At 36.3% G+C, this 24,601-nt stretch overlaps 1 protein-coding gene and 1 long non-coding RNA gene across 4 annotated transcripts in view; both read left to right on the forward strand.

Annotated features, from left to right (window-relative positions):
• LOC148679675 (uncharacterized) overlaps positions 1-24,601 on the forward strand; it is a 162,273-nt gene that overhangs the window by 133,487 nt on the left and 4,185 nt on the right. The window lies entirely within an intron of this gene.
• slc25a22b (solute carrier family 25 member 22b) overlaps positions 1-24,601 on the forward strand; it is a 27,718-nt gene continuing 3,117 nt past the window's right edge. Inside the window, exons 1-8 of one of the 3 annotated variants that reach the window (XM_087260609.1) lie at positions 106-316; positions 6,193-6,435; positions 8,283-8,408; positions 9,030-9,085; positions 9,188-9,278; positions 12,122-12,179; positions 14,809-14,869; positions 16,549-18,577. In XM_087260609.1, the coding sequence (XP_087116735.1) occupies positions 6,416-6,435; positions 8,283-8,408; positions 9,030-9,085; positions 9,188-9,278; positions 12,122-12,179; positions 14,809-14,869; positions 16,549-16,649 (513 nt within the window). In that variant the 5' untranslated portion in view covers positions 106-316; positions 6,193-6,415 and the 3' untranslated portion in view covers positions 16,650-18,577. Of the gene's footprint in view, positions 317-6,192; positions 6,436-8,282; positions 8,409-9,029; positions 9,086-9,187; positions 9,279-12,121; positions 12,180-14,808; positions 14,870-16,548; positions 18,578-22,861; positions 23,300-24,601 lie in introns of those variants that run through there. The other 2 variants (XM_087260606.1, XM_087260607.1) reach the window with 2 other exon arrangements.

Raw genomic sequence — 24,601 nt, forward strand, 5'->3', positions numbered from 1 at the left:
GAACACACTTATATTTACTTGCTCTCTCTCGTTCCACACTACAGCAGCCTCTGTTCCTGTAAGCTTTATCAATGGCTGGTTTTGGGTTTCTGAACATAATCTCTCAATGGGATGCATTGTGGAGACTGCCTGTGGATTCAGGATAAATGTGAGTCTGCAGGATTTGCCAGAGTTTTATGTGTCACATCATTCAGCGGGCTTGTTTTAGCTGTAGTGCACAGAATAAAAACCTCAAAGCCTTTACCGTTGAAACATCCTTCGCTCAGAGTTTTTCGTTCACAGCTCAGGAGACTGTAAGTTCTCAGCTGGGTTTCATGTAAGTACCTACCAAGTCTCAGATGTTTCTCATGTATGTATTAAATGATTTGAGATTGTATGTGTGGTATTGTAGAAAGCAATTTATACTATTTAATTTGACAGTTCATAAAGTGGTACACTGAAAATAATGGATCATTGGATTTACTACATTTTTTAAGTGGTTGCAAACTATTTATTTGGGCTGAATTTAAACAAACAAATTATGTTTAAGATTATGGAATTTAAATTCAGCCCAAATAAACAGTTTGCAATGACTTAACATTAATAAATTTAATAATTCCAATAATCATTTCTTTTCAGTGTATTCTGACATTTGTTTGAAGACTAAAGTCAATCTTAAACTATAAAATATCAATATTTTTTTTACTATATTTTGTTATTCATGTTTTTTTTTCTTCATTTATTTATGCTTTTGAATTGCATTACTGGACCTTGATCTTTGCTTTAACAACTTTTGATGTTGAAGTTACTTTTATTGACATTTTTAATAGTTTGAAGTGATTTAAAATCTGGGTTGATGTTGAAATTGATGGTACAAAAACCTGGTCATAAACTGTCAGCACTTTTTTTCTGTCATTTCATCAACTTATTTCTTATCTAACACATTTCTGCAGAATTGTTGCAAACCGTTGATATAGGCTGAATACAAACAAACAAATTAAATTTAGTAATGTTCAACTTCATTTGTTTGTTTAAATTCAGCCCATATCAATTGTAATTCTGTATTTCATAGGATGAAGACTACAACTCCCATGATTCCACACTAATGCCGAGTTCAGACTGCATGATTTTCAAAGTAGTCGTGTCACAGATGTTTTCACTCTGCATGACTATCTGGGCTACCGTTTCGTCGCTGCTTTGTTTACACTGCAAGATGGATCGCCGACAGGGATTTCACATTACATAACTTTACTATAGGAAGAATCGCCGACAAGTTCGTCCAAACTACGTCTCACAGCCAAAAACACGTAGTATATATTTTGTTATTAACTACATAATGAGAAAGAAGCCTTAAATGGGGTAGAAAATGTACATATTTCCTCACCTGGGTTAGAAAGGAATTAGCCATTTCTCCTCAACTTTCTTTTTTAACTTACTGTGTGAAACGTCAAACAGGCCCGGGTGCTTCTGTCAAACATCTGCTAGTTTTTGCTCCATGTCTTGGGTCCAAATAAATCGAAAATGAGCACTTTTAACTTTTCCCTCAACCTCCCGCTGGCCTGCAGGTACACACACAAGTGAAAGCTGCTCTTTCATTGGCTGTAGGTGATCGCCGATGTTATTTTCAGTCAAAACTCATTTCACACGGCATGATTTGAATCTGACAGCTCCAGATATTTAGCACGCCAAATATCTCACAGGCATCGCCGACTCATCAGCGATTCTCATATATCGCGTCCTTGATAGTTCATACTGTGTGATTGTCACTCACGTGCACGAGCACCGATTTGACTCTGATTTCAGGCATTTGTCGGCGATTTCTCAAAACCTGTCGGCGAGTCAAAATCAGGGCCAAAATCATGAAGTCTGAACTCTGCATTAGTTACACCATCACCAAACTATGGCTTAGTTTGTAGTGAATTTGCGTCCTCTAGTGGAAAAACTACAAACTGTACCTTTAAATAATGACAGGTTATTTCAGGCTACTACTGTAGATTAATATTTCTTTACAGTAGCTAATGTTTACACTTTTGCTAAAGTAAGATTGGAAATTGTGTTATTTAATATCAAATAAAATAATAGGTCACACCTCCAAGTTGGAGGAAGGTCCTTACCCCAGGTGGAGGAGTAGTATTAGTATTAGTATTAGTAGTATTACTACTATTCTAGTAGTAGTAGAAGTATTTTGGAGTTTTGTATGAAAGTAAGTCAAAAGGCAAAGATTTCGATTTACTGGTCAATCTATGTTCCTACTCTCACCTATGGTCATGACCGAAAATACAAGATCTCAAGACTAGCAGCCAAAATGAGTTTCCTTCACAGGACGCACCCCTATAGATAAAGTGAGGAGCTCTGTCACCCAGGAGGAGCTCGGAGTTGAGCTACTGCTCTTCCACATTGAGAGAAGTCAGCTGTGGTGGATCTGGCATCTGTTTCGAATCCCTCCTGGGCGCCTTCTGGAGGTGTTCCAGGCATGTCCCACAAGGAGGAAGACCCAGGACGTGCTGGAGGGACCATAGCCTTTTTCACACATACAGACCTTTCCGGAAAATTACTGGCAATTTTCCGGAAAGGTCTCTATCTGTGAACGGGCCCTTTTTGAAAATACTGGTAAATTTTTTCCGGCTATTTTCCGGAAAGAGAAGTTGTAACATTACCGGTAATTTGTCAGAATGCTCCGCTGTGTGAACGCAGAAGGAAGATTGCTGGAAAGAGCGTGTGCACATCTAGGACGTGCTGACGTGAGACGTCTACTTTAGCCAATCAGAACAGTCCACACGCATTCACGGCCACGCGGTTTATGAAAATAAAAGTCTTTGAACATTTTTCCAGACACATTTAGCTGCTAGATGTTGATCAGACAAAGTTTATATGTTTCTTCTTAATGTCAACTGTGTAAATAATTATCGATACGATGCTTATGATAAGCCGTTGTTTGTTTACCTTCAAGCTTTGCTTCCTACAGTTGCGTAACGTGTCGAGTGTGTCCGTGAAGCAGCCCGTGAGCGCCAACACACACATATCATGTATATCTCAACATGCGAAAGTGTTCCTCTATATGTTTTCATCAAAGTTGTTCACAATACTGATCCATCCACAGAGTTTTTAATGCAATCAAATGTTTACAAATAGAAGCGCAGCCATTTAGAGGCCATTTCTGGTTAATATTGTCAGAATTTACTGCTATTCTGCAATGAATGTGGGAACGGTCTTTTCCGGACAAATTCCGTAATGTTCGTACCTGTGTGAACAGCGCTTTTTTGAATTCACCGGTAAAGTCGTTCCAGAAATTTTCCGGATATTTACCAGTATCACTGTGTGAAAGGGGCTTATGTCTCTTGGCTTGCTGGGGAATGCCTCGGGATATCCTGGAGGAGCTGGAGTAACGCCCCATTCACACGGGGCTTCAGCGTCAACGCTTGACTGAAGGCGTGTCTGAAGTTGGGGCTGATGCGATCGTCATAAAGCGTCAGCCAATAAAATTCAGTCAGCAATAGGCCACTGTCTGAGCTGGTGTATTTGCATACAGCGATCTGATTGGCTGACGCTTCCGTTGGCGCTTGAAAAGTTGAGCTAGTCCCAACTTCTGCAGAGAGCAACGCTTCTGAAGCGGTGCTGACGGATCCACAATGCAGTTCGGCAACGCCTGACGTCACCCATTCAAAATGAATGGGAACCGTTGGCGCTGACGCCCCGTGTGAATGGGGCGTCAGTGTCTCGGGAGATGGAAGTCTGGGGTTCTCTCCTGAGACTGCTGCCCCCGCGACCCGGCCCCGGAAAAGCAATAGAAATTGAATGAATGAATCATTGATTAAAACGATCATGAACAACTCAAGCCAAGGTTTTAAACCGCATATTGTTACATTAACGCCAAACCTGGGGAAAAAAACAACATGTAATATTCATTTTGTCCCAGTAATTGTGTAAAAAAACATTTCCGAAGGCTTAGCAACACCTCTCCTTTTCATATTTCACAGTCGATGGCAACAAATTTACCTTAATTTTTCAGAAGTTTCCAGGCATATTTTTCATGCTGTCTCTGGAAAGCAGCAATAATTCATGTGGATTTGCAGATTCATAACTCACGAGTTATATAAGACCCCTCACACACACTGAAAAAGAGGGAGATGGTTGTATTATTCATAAAAACACTAAGCTTAAGGTTTGGTCCTTTCACTGAGCAGATTTAGGAAGTATGAACAAAGGAAGAGTGTCACATGTCATCTTTCTCACAGACACTCACACATACACACACACAAATCCGCTTTTATCAAGCCTTCACACACCACACCACCTCTAGAGAGATCCTCTGAACACAGAACAGTCAGAGAGCTGCCATTGTCTCTGGTATTATTTCCATTCGTACTGTTCTGCATTTTCACTAATGGATAATGGCACAGGCCGGAGTGAACGGTGTGTGTGTGTGTCTTTGATCCTGCGTCGAGCTTGAATTTCATACACATGCATTTGAAGTCCAGCAAACATTGTGATACTTGCAGCGTAGTCAGCAGTTGCCATGGCTACAGAAACTCACTCTATACCCTTAAAGTACACATGAAATCAAAACTAACCATATTGAATTTGTTTGCTCGCATTGCTAGTTTTGTGCTGAACAATTCATCTGTGCATGTCATTAGGAAAAATACAATTGTTTGGCCTTGTAATCTTTAATTGAAATCTGAAAATGCACTTCCTGTTTGTTTTGAGTTAAATTCTCAGATTATGTCTGTCTGAGGTATTGGGTGTGGCTAATATACTTAACCACGCCCCTCCAACTGTCAGATTTTTGTGCAGGATCAGGTGTAAATGTAGCTTAACTACTTATGGGGCCTTTCACATATCACATCTTTTACATGCGCAAGTACGTTGTTTCCAATGGAGGTGCGCAGCTTTTGTGTGCACGCATATTGGGCACGCTCGCATTTGCCAAGAGCACCTAGTTGAAGTAAGTAAGTCACATGATAAGAACTGACTGATCAGCTTAATACTTTGTATGAAATATAGACATTTTGGTATAGACTAATTACCTCAGAAAAACACAGAACACCCAAATACTGCAGTGCTTTTGGATCCCTGCTGAACAATCCAGCTTAAACCAGCCTAAGCTGGTTGGCTGGTTTTAGCTGGTCGACCAGGCTGGTTTTAGAGGGGTTTTGGCCACTTCCAGGCTGGTTTCCAGCCATTTCCAGCCTGGTCTTAGCTGGTCAGACTGGAAAATGACCAGCCAAATCCAGCTAAAACCAGCTTGACCAGCCTGGTTTAAGCTGGATATAGCTGGTTTTGGGCTGGACTCCCAGCTTGTCTAGGCTGGTCAAGCTGGTTTTAGCTGGTCATCTCCGAGCCTGACCAGCTAAGACCAGGCTGGAAATGGCTGGAAACCAGCCTGGAAGTGGCCAAAACCCCTCTAAAACCAGCCTGGTCGACCAGCTAAAACCAGCCAACCAGCTTAGGCTGGTTTAAGCTGGATTTTTCAGCAGGGATACTATGGATATCAGTGGTTATCCAGTTTTCTATCCAGTTTACTTTAAAATGTCAAAGTCATGATGAGAGAATTTTAAGTTTTGGGTGAACTCTTTACGGTTTCTTTCACATTTGGTTCAATTGTCTGGAATGTACCCTAGTTCGATTGTCCCCCCTTGTCACCATCATTTCAAGAATGGGTTACAGAACTGGGGAAGGTGGCAGCATATGAAAAAATTACATACAGGATACTAGATAAATTGGATGTTTATTAGAGAAGATGGGGAAATTACTTGGCATTTTTGGAGAAGGAATAAGGTCATTGTGGTGAAACGCACACCAAAAATGTAATTATTTATTTATTTACTTTAGTTTATTTATTTATTCTTATTTATTTATTTATTTTTTATTATTTATTTATGTTTTATTGTATTGTTACGGTTCCTATGGAGTTAAGTAATAAGTATTTGTGTTTACTGGTTCTATGATAGCAATACTCAACGACAGCACTGCCCCTGTAGGGTAGGGGAGGGATAAGGGGATGGTAAAAGGAGGTAAAATGTGTAAACTGATTGCATTGTGAAATTATTGAAGAAAAAGAAAATAAAAATTGAATCATAAAAAAAAAAACATGACAAAATTAATTTTAAACTTTTTGGTACTTCTATATGATTAACATGTATAATATGTATAATGCATGTACAATAATTGGTTTGATAGTAACAATATATGTTATTTCTTTTACATTTCTAGGCATTATAAGAAAGATTTCAGCCTGAAGTCCTGCTCATTTCCATCTTTTCAGTGACCATGTTAAACATCCCCTCTGACTAGAAATCGCTCAAACAGGAACAGCTATAGAAATGCGCTGGACATCAATATCAGCCACAGCGAAGGCAGTTCTGACTCTCTGAAAATGCAAATGTGATGCCATAACATCTGCTCTGATACATTGATTGCTTTGTTTTCATTTGAAATGGCTGACAATCAGATCAGGTGAGTTTTATTTAGAGGCCAGTGGTTTTAATAACTATAATATTGACATTATATAAATCAGGCGTGACCAACCCTGTTCCTGGCGCTCGACCTTCCTGCAGATTTCAGTTGCAACCCATATCAAACACACCTGCCTGTAATTATCAAGTGCTGTTCAGGTCCTAATTAATTGGTTCAGGTGTGCTTGATCAGGGTTTGAGCTGAACTTTGCTGGAAGGTCGATCTCCAGGGCCCGGTTTTTCAAAAGGTTTAATCCAGATAAAATTGATCCAGATTTAGTAATTCTGTTTTTGCGATCCGTGATCAAGTAATCCAGCTTACTTTTTGAGCCAGTTTTTCAAAGCAACATCGGATTGGATCAATCTGATCCGGATAGGAACTTTTCAGGATCACTAAATCTGGATAACCAGTGCTCAAACAGCATAGGACATCACAATGTAGAACTATAGATATGTAAAGAGCGACAAGTAGAATAGCCAGCGTGGGGCCAATACAACTTTATTTTTATTTGAAATGAAAACAATTTTTTTTTTTTATAATTATTAATAATATATAATAATAAATAATAAAAACAAGAAAAACCCCACCCCATCCTCTTTCAGCAGTATTGAGGATAATTATAATAAGTTTCAACTATAGATGTAAATAAAAAAAAGACTTAATGTCAAAAACTCCACATTAATTTCAGACTTCCTCATCTGATGTGGAGAGAGCAGCTTGTCTGAGTGTAGCCTTTAGGAGGCGAATCTCAAGTCATTGGCCTTGGTTGTCTGCAGTTTGGTTAGAGTCAGTTGTTTCTCTGCCAGACGAAGCTGTGCTTCTGGCCTTTTAGTCTCTTTTTGCAATTGTTGAAAGTGATTTCAAAAATTCTTTGCAATTTGTTTGTTATTCTGTAATCCTTGCATGCATCACTAATAAATATTCTAAAAAGAAAAATATTTTCCATTGTGATGAATATATATATCAATTAGTGACAGAATAAAATAGATTTTTTTTGGTCAGTTTTGACAGCTGTTTGGGGGATTATTTTATGAGGCCAAACTCTTTCTACTTTGCTCTAGGCCTATGCTGAAAGGCTAAATACATTAAAGCCTATACTCACTATAGCCTGACAGATGAACAAATAAAATTAAAACCTTATGAATAAATAGTATATCTTGTAAGATACTGCATGATCTAAAAATAGTATTATTTAATAAATTTTTTAAGTTTTCATTTTATTTTAGACATGAAATCCATGCTAAATCCACCCTTCTGATGGGATCAGTTTAATCCAGGTTTTTTGGATCAAAGTGATCCAGATTCTACAAAAAAGGTCTGAAAAACCCAAACTAAAGGTTTGATCCGGATCAAAACCAAGATTGGACTACCTGATCTAATCCGATTATGTAATCCGTTATTTCTTTTGAAAAACCCATTTTCAAGATTTGATCCAATCCCTTATCCAAAATCCTAGTAGATTACTTTTGAAAAACCGGGCCCAGGAGCAGGGTTGAGCACCACTGATATAGAGTGTGTGCAGCCATTGGAACCTTATTGGCTCCAGTCTCATTCACTTCCATTAATTTTTCAGACATTAAAAATAGCTCGTTATGCTGCTTAAATGTCCCATGAAGTGCTTTGAAATGTGCATTATTCGATGTTTGATGTAATCTCAACTGAAAAATAAGACATTGTGGGACAGTGTAGCTCCTCCCCTCAAAAAAGCATTTGGTCTTATCACAGCTCTGCCAGTAGTGGTTGAACTGATGTGCATCAAATGAAAAGCAAACGACAAGCATCTTGAAGGGGGCGCGCTAAAGCTCAAAAATTCACATTGTATTATATTATCTGCATTCATATTTCAGTCTGCCAGCTAAACTCATCAATGGAGGCATTGCTGGACTGATTGGCGTCACTTGTGTTTTTCCAATTGATCTGGCAAAAACACGCCTTCAAAACCAGCAAAATGGATCACGGGTCTACACTAACATGTAGGTATTATTCTCCTTTAATTTTCTGAGCAAATATATACTTCTATATGTCCTCTATGTATAGGCCTGTGCATTATATACAGCTGAAGTCTGAGTTATTAGCCCCCCATATATGTTTCCCCCCCAATTTCTGTTTAATGGAGAGAGATTTTTCAACACATTTCTAAACATAATAGTTTAATAACTCATCTCTAATAACTGATTTCTTTTATCTTTGCCATGATGATAGTACATAATATTTGACTAGATATTTTTTAAGATACAAGTATTTAGCTTAAAGTAATATTTAAAAGCTTAAGTAGGTTTATTAGGCAAGTTAGGGGAATTAGGCAAGTCATTATATAATGATGTTTGTTCTGTAGACTATCAAAAAAATATGGCTTAAAAGGCCTAATAAATTTGACCTTAAAATGTTTTACAAAAATTAAAAACTGCTTTAATTCTAGCTGAAATAACACAAATAAGACTTTCTCCAGAAGAAAAAATATTATAGGAAATACTGTGAAAATTTCCTAGCTCTCTTAAACATCATTTGGGAAAGATTTGGAAAAATAAACAAAATTTAGAGGGGATAAATAATTTGACTTCAGCTGTATGTGTCTGGATGTGTTTCATTCACAGGTCTGACTGTCTGATGAAAACCGTGCGGTCTGAAGGATTCACTGGGATGTACAGAGGTGATTGTGTATTTGTGTTTAGCTCATCCAGAAGTGTTGATGCTCGGGGAAACTCCATTATTTCTGCTTTTTTCCTCCTGATATCCCTCCTTTCATGTGTAGGGGCTGCTGTTAATCTGGCTCTTGTGACTCCAGAAAAGGCCATCAAACTGGTCGCCAATGATTTCTTCAGACAGCAGCTCTCCAAAGACGGGTGAGAAGAAAATAAGATTTTATTTTACACCTTGCAGTGCAATTCATTTCTCATATTTCTTACTTAGAAGGTTAAAATTTAGGATTAAGAGTTAAATTCTGAGTTATTAAGGGACATTCAGTTGCATCACATTTAAAGCTATTCTCAGTTTAATTCTGAATTATGCACAATCCCTAAAAACAAAAAAAAAAAGAAAAAGAAATAGACTTGTGTAGAAAACTATAACTGAACTTTATTTCTTGAAAAAAATGATACCCACAAAACAGTGATTATTGCACTTATGCATTTAGGTTTAAATAAATAATATTGTTAACTTCGAATTGCAGCTATAATAAAATACATTTTCAGCTTAATTATTATTGTATATATACGATATATAAAATATGAACATATTTATTAACAAAGTTATAAGCTGAAGTTTTTTTTTTCAATATAATATTATTAATAAAAATCTAAATGAAGATAAGGATAAAAAGATAAAAATAAGAAAGAAGACTTGTAACCTTAAAGCCAACTGAAATTGTAATTATTGATAATGATAAATATAACAAAATAATTTTTTCTCATTTTTAGAGTTTCCTTTTTGTTTATTTTTGGTTTAAATTAAAATTAAAAAAAGATACACACTACTTGCCAAAAGTCTTGTCGTCAATCCCATTAACTTGACTTCTAGTTGATCCTTTGTAAAAGTGGCAGAAGGTCGATTTTTCTGATGAATCATCTGTTGAGCTGCATCCCAATCTTCACAAATACTGCAGAAGACCTACTGGAGCTTGCATGAACCCAGGATTCTCACAGAAATCAGTCAAGTTTGGTGAGGGAAAAATCATGGTTTGAGGTTACATTCATGATGAGAGCGTGTGAGAGATCTGCACAGTGGATGGCGACATCAACAGCCTGAGGTATAAAGACATTTGTGCTGCATTACACACCGCAGGAAAGGGCAAATTCTTCAGCAAGATAGCACTTCTTCTCATACTTCAGCCTCCACATTAAAGTTCCTGAAAGCAAAGAAGGTCAAGGTGCTCCAGGATTGGCCAGCCCAGTCACCAGACATGAACATTATTGAGCATGTCTGGGGTAAGATGAAGGAGGAGGCATTGAAGATGAATCCAAAGACTCTTGATGAACTCTGGATGTCCTGCAAGAACACTTTCTATTCCAGATGACTTTATTAATAAGTGATTTGAGTCATTGCAGAGATGTATGGATGCAGTCCTCCAAGCTCATGGGAGTCACACACAATATGAACTCTTTCTCCACTGCAGCATGACTTTTTATTCTATACTGGACATTATTTCTGTCAAGTGATAAGACTTTTGTCTAAGCAAAGTCAGACCTTACTGTCCTAATTAAATATTTAAAAATCAAGGCATGATCATATTTTATTTTGCTAAAATAAGCATAATCTAGAGGCCTTTGTCTTTCATATACGCCACTTCTGATACCAAATGACCAACTAGAAGTCAAGTTAGTATTTGTTGCTCTAAAACTTGGATATGCGACAAGACTTTTGTCAGGTAGTGTATACTAATAAGATAAAATCACATATATAGTTATAGTTAAAATATTTCTTTGGCATCTTGCTGATTAAATAAATTGAAATAATTTAATTTATTTCAATATTTTATTTTAAGGAACCATTTTTTTTTGGTTGTTTTAATGAACTGTCTGCAAGAACATGTATGAAATTACCACTTGTGTCCATCCAAAGTTCCACCTCTCAGAATAAACCTTCATTACACAGTTTTAGTAATTTGTATTCATTAAAATGTCTTCATTTTCTCATCTGTGTGACTCATTTACTCATGAGCGTGCTCTGCAATGAGACGTAATGGAGGTCTCATAACTTATTGAACAGTTGCACTGATTTAGAAATCGCCTTTTAATTTATTCTTTTAGCTGAGGGCGATGAAGTCTCATCTTCACTTCTGATTTTTTAAGAGAATAAATCCAGTGCGCTGCTGGATTTGCACGCAGACTTTTAAAAAACAGAGCAGATCTCGATAAAAGCTTGTGCATTATGGATTGATACCGCAGTATAACTCAGTACACCTTGAATATACCTGCAGCTCTGGTGAGCATCTCGGTGCTGGAGACTAATAGCTCGATTTCTAAATTATTGATTAATATGGCCTAGCAGACTGCAATGTGTGGATGAATTATTGAAATAAGTGTGTGTTTGGGTGTGTGCGTTGTCATTGCATATGAAGAGGCAAAAAAAAACTGGACATTAACTATATAAAATGCATCAAAATAAAATATAAACTATAATAAATAGGCGTGGTGGTGGCGCGGTAGTGCTGTCGCCTCACAGCAAGAAGGTCGCTAGTTCGAGCCTCTGCTGGGTCAGTTGCCGTTTCTGTTGGAGTTTGCATGTTCTCCTCGTGTTCGCGTGGGTTTCCTCAGGGAGCTCTAGTTTCCTCTACATTTCAAAGACATTTGGTAAAGGTGAATTGGGTAGGCTAAATTGGCCGTAATGTATGAGTGTCAGAGTGTGAATGAGAGTGTATGGATGTTTCCCAGAGATGGGTTGCGGCTGGAAGGGTATCCACTGCGTAAAACATGCTGTATAAATTGGCGGTTCATTCCGCTGTGGCGACCACAGATTAATAAAGGGACTAAGCCAAAAAGAAAATGAATAATTGAATGATTAATAATAAATAATAAAAATAAAAATTCGCCCACTATAAAATATATTGTGCCCTGTTTTTATTTCAATTGATTATCTAGTGTGTGATTCATAAAAATGTGTAAATAAAAGTGAAGCATTTCTCTTAAAATAAGATCTGCTCATCTAAAAAATAATGCTTTTTGTGTCTTTATTTCTGGCTCTCTTGCAGAGAGAAGTTGACGCTGGTTAGAGAAATGTTAGCAGGTTGTGGTGCTGGGACCTGTCAGGTTAGTCTCTCTGTTTTGTGCTCATGCGACCCACATTTCTCAAACTCACACAAAACAGCTGCTTGTTCCTCCAGTGTTGAGTTTCCTAAAGTACTTTGCTGGCTTAAGTACAACTGAAAGGGAACTGTGCAGCCAAAATGCAAATTCTGCCATTAACCGTGTCTTCCAAATCTTATCTCAAGCAACTCACTATGATTTGTTTCTGTTCTCCATGTTTTTTTTTTTTTAAATTCCAATAATTCGAAGTTGACATCTTTATTATTATTATTATTATTGTTTTTGTTATCATCATTATCATCATCATTATCATTATTATTATTATTATTATTATTATTATTATTATTATTATTGTCATTATTATTATTATATGCATTATATATGTGTTATTGTTATTGTTATTGTTATTATTATTATTATTACTATTATTATTATTATTGTCATTATTATTATTATATGCATTATATATGTGTTATTGTTATTGTTATTATTATTATTATTATTATCATTATTATTATTATCATTATTATTGTTGTTATTATTATTATTATTATTATTTATATTATTATATGCAATATATATGTATTATTGTTATTATTATTATTATCATTATTGTTATTATTATTATTGTTATCATTGTTATTATTATTATTATCATTATTGTTGTTATTAATTTTATTACTATTATTTTTACTATTATTATTATTATTATTATTATTATTATTATTGCTATCATTCTTCTTCTTCTTTTATGCTTTATATATGTATTATTATTATTATTATTAATAATAATATTATTATTATTATATGCATTATATATATGCATTATATATGTATTATTATTGTTATTATTATTACTATTATTATATACATCATATATGTATTATTATTATTGTTATTATTATTATTATTATTATTATTATTATTATTATTATTATTATTATTATTATTATTATTATTGTTGTTGTCATTGTCATTATCATTATTATCATTATCATTATCATTATTATAATATGCATTAAATATGTATTATTATTATTGTTGTTGTTGTTGTTGTTATTATTGTTATTATTATTATTTTAATTAAAGGTACAGTAAGTAAGTTTAAACACAAGAGGGTGCGTTTTCACAACAAATAAAGGCTTATTTTGATGAAGCAGTGACTCTTGAAAGTGTGTGACTCTGGAATCATGGGAAATGTAGTCTTCATTACATCCAATAGGACTCCTGCAGAAATCATGTTAATGGTTGAGCTAAAGTATTATCATGGTAGTATGAAGCAGAGTAAAGCTGACAGCTGTGGAGACACCGAAGCAGTTACTGATGAGAAATGAGTGCCATGCAAAATGAAAACAGCCGAGCTTTTATTATGACACAATCCTCCACAATTTTTCATGATCACGTAGAGAAGTGCGTGTGTGTGTAAACGTAACATTATGTACTGCATTACATCGACCATCTTCTCATAGTGACAGTCTCTGGGTAATTGCATGAAAGATTTTCAACATCATCTTGGACATTTTTAATGCTTCCAGCAGGGTTTGCTGCCTTTATATGTTATAAATGTCTTGAGGTTGTTTATAAATTTCTTGAGGTTGTTCAGTAATGTGGTTTACATTCCATGTGCGATTTGATTGGATAGGAATCACAGAACTGAGTTTCCTACTTAGTCAATCACCTTACCCAATTAAAAATAAAGTAGTGACTGCATGTTGAAGGAAAATAGTGTAGTAAAAGTAAAGATACAAAAATTTTTCTCAAGGGTCAAAGTAAAAGCATTCATTCATTCATTTTCTTTTCGGCTTAGTCCCTTTATTAATCTGGGGTCACCACAGCGGAATGATCCACCAGTAAAAACACACATTTTTAAAACTACTCAGTAAAGTACAATTCCTGAGAAAGCCTATTCATTTACAGTAACTTGAGTGTTCGCAATTTGTTACTTTACTCTTTGCTGTTTCCCTATTTTATACAAAACCAGAGCAGAAATCAAGGGTGTGTGATGACATTAGCATGAACACACAGCACACGTTCCGTCTCACTAGTTAAAATTGCTAATTTCTCCAGATTTTATCACGGCCTACTTTCAAACATTTGAGATAATGTAAGTACATAAGTCAGCAAAATATGTAATCCTGTTCTAGTGTTTCTTTATTATTTAAATATAAGTTTTTTTTACATATTGTGATTTTAAATAGGCGAGACTGTGGCGCAGTAGGTAGTGCTGTTGCCTCACAGCAAGAAGGTCGCTGGTTCGAGCCTCGGCTGGGTCAGCTGGCATTTCTGTGTGGAGTTTGCATGTTCTCCCGTGTTTCCTGCGGATGTTCCCGTTTCCCCCACTGTCCAAAGACATGTAGTACAGGTGAATTGGGCAGGCTAAAATTGTCCGTAGTGTATGAATGTGTGTGTGTGTGTGTGAATGAGAGTGTATGGATGTTTCCAGGTGATGGGTTGCGGCTGGAAAAGCATCCGCTGCATAATAGATATGCTGGATAAGTTGGTGGTTCATTCCGCTGTGGCGACCCCAGATTAATAAAGGAACTAAGGTGAAAAGAAAATGAATGAATGATTTTCAATACACTGGACACATCAGTCAGATAAACAGAAAATTCTGGCTTTGTATTTCGGGCAGGTGATTATAACCACTCCGATGGAGATGCTGAAGATCCAGTTGCAGGATGCCGGCAGATTAGGTAAAAGACCACTGATGTGTTTCTAATCCACTGATCGTGTTTTGTTGAAGATATGAGGATATGTCTGGATACTACTGTACATACAGTGCTCAACATATAGGAGTACATTTTTCACAAATTTCTCATTTAGATTAATATATTTGTATAGGAAGCTTTACAATTTTATATTTGTGCACATAAGATTAGTCAGTACTGATGCCAAATCTGGACATAATCTTATAAAACAGTTTATGATAACGATCCAAAATCAGTAAAGCCAAATTTACCTGACAAAAGTCTTGTTGCCTATCAAAGTTTTAGGAACAACAAAGAATTACTTGACTTCTAGTTGGTCATTTGGTATCAGAAGTGGCCAGCCTGATCTCACGAGAAAACGTAAGTATTTTACGTTTTGGCAGTTAAGTGGCTAATTCGTACGAATTCGTACGAGTTCAGTCGTAAGAAAATGTACGATTTTAAAAAGGAGGCGTGGCACCTAACCCCACCCCTAAACCCAACCGTCATTGGGGGATACGCAAATCGTATAAAAATGTACAAATTAGATCGTACGAATTTGTACGAATTAGCCACTAAAGGCCTCTAGATTATGCTTATTTAAGCAAAATAAAATATGATCAGGCCTTGATTTTTACTATTTAATTAGGACAGCAAGGTCTGACTTTGCTTAGACAAAAGTCTTATCACTTAACAGAAATAATGTACAGTATAGAATATAAAGTCATGCTGCAGTGAACAAAGAATTCATATTGTGTCTGACTCTCATGAGCTTGGAGGACTGCATCCATACATCTCTGTAATGCACTGTTAACCCTTACTGTAGATTATGCAGTAAATAACTGTAAAATAGCCAGTGTTTTGCTGTATTAAAAGGAAACAGTATTTTACTGTAAAAGGAGCAGGATTTGTATGAAATTTTGTAGTGCAAAGAATAAATTACAGTAATTTACTTTATGTACCCATTACAGATAGTTACTGTGATAATAAATGGTAAATTACTGCTCAACCATTATTACCCCATGTACTGCTTTATGTTGCTATATATATATATATATATATATATATATTTATATATATATATATATATATATATATATATATATATATATATATATATATATATATATATATATATATATATATGTTCAGTTTTGGTATGTGTATGGTCAGTATTGAGGAGAAAGTGAGACAATGCATAGATGATAAGCTAAATTTCTCTGCAGCCATCTCTGTGTTTTCTTTGGTTCCTTTTATGTTTTTAACATTGAGTATCAGGAGTCAACCAATGTCAATGTCACAGAGCTAATTAAAAGGTAAAGATATCGACGAGATGCATTTAAAGGCAAAAATATTCACACAGAGCAACCAAATTATCACAATCATTTTTATAACTTTGTTTACTTTTCTATAATTAATTTAATGTGCCTAGTTTAGTCAATAGTTAAGCTTTTAAATTGCACTTTAAGCTGAATATTAGTATTTTGCTAATTAACTAGTAAAAATGTGTTATTTAAAAAATATGTTAAACAGCATGTACAAACATTTTCGCAGAGACTCAGTGAATTTGTTTGGAAAACTTCAAATGAAGTTAGTAAAAATGGCATTAACAGTATAGTATAAAGACTTTCCTAAATAAATGTATTAATCAGGTTATTTGTTTTTTATTATTATTATTACTACAGGTTTGGAACAACATGAGGATCAGAATATTTATTTATTTTTTATTTTTTTGCTTTGGATGACGTTTGTATATTGTTTGTATATTATTGTTTTTATTCAATGATATGTGCATGATTGTGATAAATGTAGGCAATTCCTTTGAAAATATGCTATGTACCAAGGATGTCAAACTCCTGGAGGGCCGCAGCCCAGCAGAATTTAGTTCCAGCCCTTCTTCAACACACTACCTTTAGATTTAGTTTGATCAGGTGTGTTTAATTAGTATAACTGCACTGCTACTCTGTAGATTGTGCAGTAAATAACTGCAAAATAGCCAGTGTTTTGCTGTAATAAAAGAAAACATTTATTATTTATTAACACATTATTTTACTGTGAAAGGAGTAGACTTTGTATGAAATTGTGTAGTGCAAAGAATTAATTCCAATAAATTCTCTGATGGTTTATGTTGCTATTTATAGAGACGTGCATTTTAAAGGCAGAAAATAATGATTTAGGCATCCCCATACACTCCCACAGGCTGTCTGTCTTATTCTAAACACAAAGGTGTTAGAAATAGTTTTCAGAAAATGCTGGCCCTTTAAGGGAGCCAGGTGTTTGATTTGTTTACTGCTGAGTGCGCTCTATTCTCTGTCCATCAATTCAGATGTAGAGTCTGATATGTTTTAGGCTTTAAATAAGAATCTATAATGAGTAAGTAAAATGTGTTCAAATGTTTTTGAGGGTTTCTAAAATAAGGCTGTGTTTTAAGTTATATTGTTGTTATCTTGAACTGTGTACTTGAAAGCTACATTGTTAGCTAGTTAGCCTCTCCTCATATAACTTCTTACATTACTTTTGTTTAAGTATTTATTGGATATTGCATACTGCCATAATGTACAGATGCTAACAGTTGTATGTTTCTTTCTGGCAACTAAGCCAAAATTAAATTCCTTCATCTCAGTAAGGTAACTTGTGCACATCGTCACAGGGAATCACAAAAACATGATACACATAGCCATCCACACACAAAAGCTCCACTGTCCGGTCCCAGGTTGTGAGTTTGTTGCTAAGTATTTTTCAGAGCAGTGTTTCCACCTATGAATTTATATTAGAAACATTAATAAAGTTTGTTGTCATGAGATAATTATAACAATAAAAGATTGGATCCTTTGGTTTTTCGGTGTTGCCAACTTTATTTTTTATAATTACTTTAAACTTTTTATTGAGATTTAACACAGTTTTTAATTATTTAAAACTTTAAAATAATTATGTTGTGTTTTTTGCTGTTCATTTGCTGATCTACCTTCCTGCAGATTTTAGTTGCTATTCATTTCAAACACACCTAAACCAATGAATTAGGACCTGAACACCAGGTGATAATTACAGGCAGGTGTGTTTGATATTGGTAGCAACTGAAATCTGCAGGAAGGTAGATATCCAGGAACAGGACTGAGCACCACTGCTGTATACCATGGGGGTCAAACTCCAAGTTCCTGGAGAACTGCAGCGCAGCAGAGTTTAGTTCACACCCTGCTTCAACATTACCTGTAGATTTCTAACAAGCCTTAATTAGTTTGATCAGGTGTGTTTAATTAGAGTTACAGCTTAAAGTCCCGGTCACACTGCACTTTTCTCCCTATAGACTTCCATTCATATACATGTGAGTACTGCAGACCTGGAATGATAGCTCATGCGACAAATTTCATAATTCGCAGCATTGGAAAGTTCAAGCTTGGAGAACGCTGACGTGCGAAATCACATCATGTGATTGCTTAATACCAATCAAAGATCAGAACATGACCTCTCTGGCTTGCTTTTTCAATCTCTAATTATTTTGTTTAATTCCACTACTCGCTTTGTTTAATTCCACTTCGCAGTGCCGTATGACAGAATTTTGCTTGCTCAAATGTTAGTGTGACTGCAGCCTTACTGTGCAGACCTGTAATATGCAAGACAATATTTATATCTGCTGATTTCTTAATTTTGTTATACTTTTTCTGTTATTTATTTGTTTCGTGCCAAAACAATAAAATAAATTTGTCTGAAAAATTTTATGCCTTCTATTTTTAAATAACAGCTAAGAATACTGATTAATTTTAGTAACACTACAATAACTATATATGACATACTATTAATGTGTATGCAGTACAATGCTGTGATTTGTAACACTACAATACAGTAATTAACTGTACATAGTTTCCAGTTAGTTACCACTGCTGCTCTATTACAGTAATTAACTGGCAACACTGTTGCCAGCTACTCCCTGTATCGGTTCAGTTACAGTAAATAACTGGCAACACTGTTGCCAGCCACTCACTGTAATGGTTCAGTTACAGTAAATAACTGGCAACACTGTTGCCAGCCACTCACTGTAATGGTTCAGTTACAGTAATTAACTGGCAACACTGTTGCCAGTTACTTACTGTAACCAAACTTTTACAGTGAGTGGCTGGCAACAGTGTTGCCAGTGTTCTACTGTAAAAAACCCCGGTAAGGTCTAACAGTGTGACTCAAATAACTGACTAATAAAGTCATCAGGAATGACAAGGAAAGGCTTCTTGCAGGAGTCCCAGAGCTCATCAAGATTATGTAGATTCATCTTCAATGCCTCCTCCTTCATCATACCCCAGACATGCTCAATAATGTTCATGTCTGGTGACTGGGCTGGCCAATCCTAGAGCACCTTGACCTTCTTTGCTGTCAGGAGCTTTGATGTGGAGGCTGAAGTATGAGGAGCGCTATCCGGCTGAAGAATTTGCCCTCTCCTGTGGTTTGTAATGTAATGGGCAGCACAAATGTGTTGATACCTCAGGCTGTTGATGTTGCCATCCACTCTGCAGATCTCTCGCACACCACATACTGAATGTAACCCCAAACCATGACTTTTATTTAATCAAACTTGACTGATTTCTGTGAGAATCGAAGTTCCAATAGGTCTTTCGCAGTATTTGAGATCATCCGGATGCAGTTTAACATCAGAAAAATCTATCTAACTTTCTATAAACTTTTCTAAATGATCAACTAGAAGTCAAGTTATTATTTGTTGCTCTTACAACTGGGATGAATGGCAAGGCATTTGTCAGGTATACAGTGTAGAAAATATTTAATTTAAATTGTACTTAAAAAAAAGAGCAAAATTCAAGAAAAAAACTTCATATATTTTCTTAAAATTTTGTAGTTTGTAATTTTTTTCAATATTTTGAATTAATTCAATTATATTATCTTTCTATTTCTCAAAATGTCCGGTGACTAAAATATTATATTAATAAATATTTCCATTTTAGAAATCTATATTGTTCAAATGCACCCAAATATATGATCTATATTAACATAGAAATGGATAAAAATATTCGTTTTCAAAATGGGATGTGAGCGACATGATGGCACAGTAGGTAGTGCTGTCGCCTCACAGGAAGAAGTTCATTGGTTCAAGTCCCGGCTGGGTCAGTTGGCATTTCTGTGTGGAGTTTGCATGTTCTTCCTGTGTTGGCATGGGTTTCCTCCGGGTGCTCCAGTTTCCCCCACAAATCCAAAGACTTGCGCTATATTTGAAACGGGTAAGCTAAAATTGTGTGTAGTGTATGTTTGTGAATGAGCGTGTATGGGTTTCCCTGTGATAGGTTGCAGTTGGAAGGGCATCCGCTGTGTGAAGCATATGCTGGATAAGGTTCATTCCACTGTGGCAACCCTTGATTAATAAAGTAACTAAGCCGAAAAGAAAACGAAAGAATGAATGAAAATGGGACGTACTCATTTACTTTGAGCACTGTACAATGCTACTAATGCATACTAATTCTGCCCGTGCACAAAATACTAAAATGTTTGTTTGCACACTTGCACAGAATACCAGATATTTCTTGGCAGAATACACTTTAAGTTATGGTGCAACCCACAATGCAGTGCACTCAGTCTGACCTTGATCACAATATCAACCGTAACATAACAGGACATGTGCTGAATTAAACACGACATGCAGATGTATGACAGCAGTGCAGAATAGAACATCAGGACATTTTACATGCTACAGATCGTATGTACAGTTAAAATCAAAATTATTATGTGTTCCGTGTTCCTGGAGAGCCACCTTCCTGCAGATTTCAGTTCCAACTCATATCAAACACACCTGAACCAATTAATTAGGACACCATGTGATAATTACAGGCAGGTGTGTTTGATATGGGTTGCAACTGAAATCTGCAGGAAGGTGGCTTTCCAGGAACAGGGTTGGCCACCCCTGGTCTACAGTATACAATGACTTGCTTAATTACCATAATTTGCTCAATTAATCTTTTTAAGCCTTTAAATGTCTCTTGAATACTAGTATACTAGTACGCTAAATACTGGTATACAGAAAAATATATACAAAGATGCCCAAAACACGGCTCACAGGCCAAAGCTGGCCCATTGTAAGCTTTGATTTAAAAGCACACCTAACACCAGCTGATTGGTAGAGAGGAGACAGAGTGATGAAGCCAGTTATGATATGGGCATGGTTAGGAGGCCATGATGAACAGAGGCCAGTGGGCAAATTTAGCCAGGATGCTGGGTGTCACGATCACCAGTGATCTAACTTTCCTAGATTCACATTTACACGGACTACAATCCTGTCTCAATATGAACTACAAGTCCTGTCATGCAACACACACACCTGCTCTAAGTCTCCATTGATTACACTCACACAGCTGATGCTGCTCAAGTACTGATTACACACACATATATACGGCTCACTTTGAGACACTCATTGCTCAGTCTTGTTATACTGTTTGTAAATACTAGGACTAGTGGTGGGCAAAGGAAAGCTTTATGAAACACTGTAAAAGTCTAAGCAAATGTGTCGAAGCTTCCAAATGTTTCAAAACCAGCCTTTACAGTGACACCTAGTGGTCATTTTTATGTATTGCTCTTGAACAACTTCAGCAAAGAAACAGTTAAAGGTTCACGAAACCCTCAAGTACTTTTTTTTTTTTTTTTTTTAACAGATGTGTGTGTGTTGAGCATCAGTTAGGACAATGTTAGCACCTGTTAGCTTTAATTGTGGGGAAAACTGGATAATTTTGAGCTTTTGTCAGCTAATTTTAGCTTCCGGGTTTAAAATAATTTTAGGACATGATCAAAATTGGCGACGTAGCGCAGGACTGCAAGTGCAAAGCTGACGCGTCGGTTTCTCATTATTATTCATAGCGGAGTTTTCTTATCCTATGAGAAGAGCCGGCTTCTTAAATATTCATGAGAGCACATGCTTTCCGAAGACAAAGCAGACCTGGCTGCCAAAGCCAAGCTCAGCTGTGAAATGCTACTCTGATGACTGGGTGAGATGCGTCCGCAGACTTACGGCACACTGTATTTAGCCATTCATGAAGGGTCGTATGTGTTTGTTTCCATGATCCACGGGGTTTGTTGCATGTGTTTCCCCGCGATCCTGTCAGGGCCAATACAGCAAAATTGTGTATGCTGCAAGCATTTTTTGTCGGGAGAGGTATATGAGAATTGGAGAACGTTGGAGGACGTTGTCTTTTATCAGGAGTTCGATCACATTTAGACACATTGCCGTGCTGCTGTGTTCGCCTAAATCATCAAGATTACCAGCCAGCAGGGCTAATAGTTAAAATAGACAGGGCATAGACCTGAGTCTCCATTCAGACCCGAGGATTGAGGGGAAAAGTCCTCATTTAGTGTTTATAAAATTAACACGATTATCTTTAAAATGATATAAATTGTGGTTATCTGTATATGAAATTATGAATGTAGCAGGGCATTAAATTACTGTTTATTTCTTTGCATTTTAACTTTGTAAACTATAAAATCATGCGTCTCCTCATGGTTGTGTCTCATTTTGTGAACCGACTGACAACACAACAGATGCTCTCTCCCCTCCTTCTCCCCTGCTCTGCTGGCCACACCCACTTCTGCCCTTTGCCCTTTGTCATGGCCCTTTAAGCTAATTGAGGTGTTATACCTCATGTTGTAGAGTTGAGGCTTCAAGGGATTTAGTGAAGCTGTGAGAGTTCCAGACAAGCAAGCAGAGATGATGATGGGTTTGAATCCAGGGAGATGCAGCTGTAGATTTATATGCTATAGTGTTTTTAAATGCTCTGTCCTTGTAACGAGTTTTGTTTTAACATTGGTCTGATATCCGAATGAACACTTTGCGAATGAATGTCTTGTTTTGATCATAAAAAGGTAACATTATTAAAATACAAGTCGCAATGTCATTTTGCTTAAGTCGAGATTCGAACTCGGGCCATCAGCAGTACAGTTAAGGGCATCACACAGCAGATGCGCCGCTCAGCGCCGCGACATGGCACACACATGAGAGTTTAAAGTACCGCACACCAGACGCGCACATTGGCTGTACTGACTTTTCTTCAGTGTTTTGACCACGTGTCTTGGTTTCGTTGGGAAAAGACTTTATTTTTTTATTATTTTTTGTCTCTTTTTCTTTTCCTTAAACAATTATTTGTATTGGTCATTTAAAGGTTGTATATTAACTGAAGTTTTTCTCGAGTCTCATATGTTTTGCATATTAATGAAGCATTTTTGCAGGAGTAGATAAATGCTGGTCCAAAATTAAATTGAGCTCTGCAGAATCTTCCTGTCAGCAGAAAGATGTCAAAACTGAACAGAATATGTGCAGTTGGGAAAAGTCTTATGCTTTTATTGTTGTGCAGAACATTTGTAGAAAAAGAAGACTTCTGTCTGGAGTGCGGTCAATGGTGGACTGGAGAATGATTGACAAATGACGAATTCCACCCGTTAATATCAGCTGCCATATAAGCAGGGCTGGACTGGGGCAAAATATCGGGCCTGGCATTTTGGGCCAGAGCGGCCCACTACATTCAATCAAAATGCTATCTATGCACGTCCAGTATTTTAATCAACTCATATTTTATAAAACACAAAAGCCATATATATGAAATAAATAAATACAAACTTTAATCTCAATTTAATTTCTGTATACTGTCCATAAAGATATTTGTTGAGTTCTAAAAAATACACTATTCATTCATTTATTTTTCTTCGCATTAGTCCCTTATTTATCAGGGGTTGCCGCAGTGGAATGAACTGCCAACTATTCCTGCATGTTTTATGCAGCAGATGCCTTTTCAGCCCCAACCCAATATTGGAAATCACCCATACACATTCATTCACACACACTCATACACTACAGCCAATTTAGCTTATTCAACACACTATTCACTCTGCCTATATTCAATAATAAACATAACAAAAACTGCCTGGTGATGCATGGTTAAATCTTTAAAGGGAACAGTGTACTTTATAACCTCTTTCACCTCATCCTGCTTGCTGTTTCACCATCTAAACAATGAAAACATAATATAAGTCAAATTTGTGTCATTTTGATATTATGATTAACAGACACTCGTGTAGCTGCATATTTATATGAGCGTCATCTTCACTCTGCATATGTATAACAAAACAGGGCTTAAATATAACTGTCTCCTTTCATTTTCTTTGAAAAGAACAAACTTTACCCCGTCTCTTTTGCAGAATATCAGTTTTAATAATTAATAATGGCCATTATAACAGTATAACGTACAATAAATTTATATGATAAATGTAAGCAATCAGTCAATATGCAGAATCAGTGTATGTGGTTACATAAATTAATATATTAGCTTATCTATGCACTTAGCCAAAACAACAAAATGAATTCAATGTCACGTTTAACAACTATAGTGAGATGAGATCATCCAGCAGATGAACTGTCTGACATGCACTATACTCTTACCTGGGGTTTATGCTCACCCGCTGAACTACTGGCTGCAGCTCTTGGCAGAGTGTGTGTGGTCACGTGATTTGCGCTTTTAGCCGTGACTAGAATGAACTGAGAACTTTTCAGAACCGCAAAATGAAACGCCGGTGTATTTCCCGCGATTTCTCTGCACCTCCCTTGCGTTTCTCTCTGACTCTCGACTATTTTGACAAATAAACACAGACGACGCACGCTTATACAGAGCCCAAAATAGGAGTTTGTGATTGGGCCAGCCCAATGTCAATACAGAAAAGAGCCAATGGGCTGCAGAGTGTCACATGGGCTGGCCCGGTCTGTCTGTC

Source organism: Danio rerio, chromosome 7 (assembly GCF_052040795.2).
Source record: "Danio rerio strain M-AB ecotype USA chromosome 7, GRCz13ab, whole genome shotgun sequence".
NCBI lineage: Eukaryota > Metazoa > Chordata > Actinopteri > Cypriniformes > Danionidae > Danio > Danio rerio.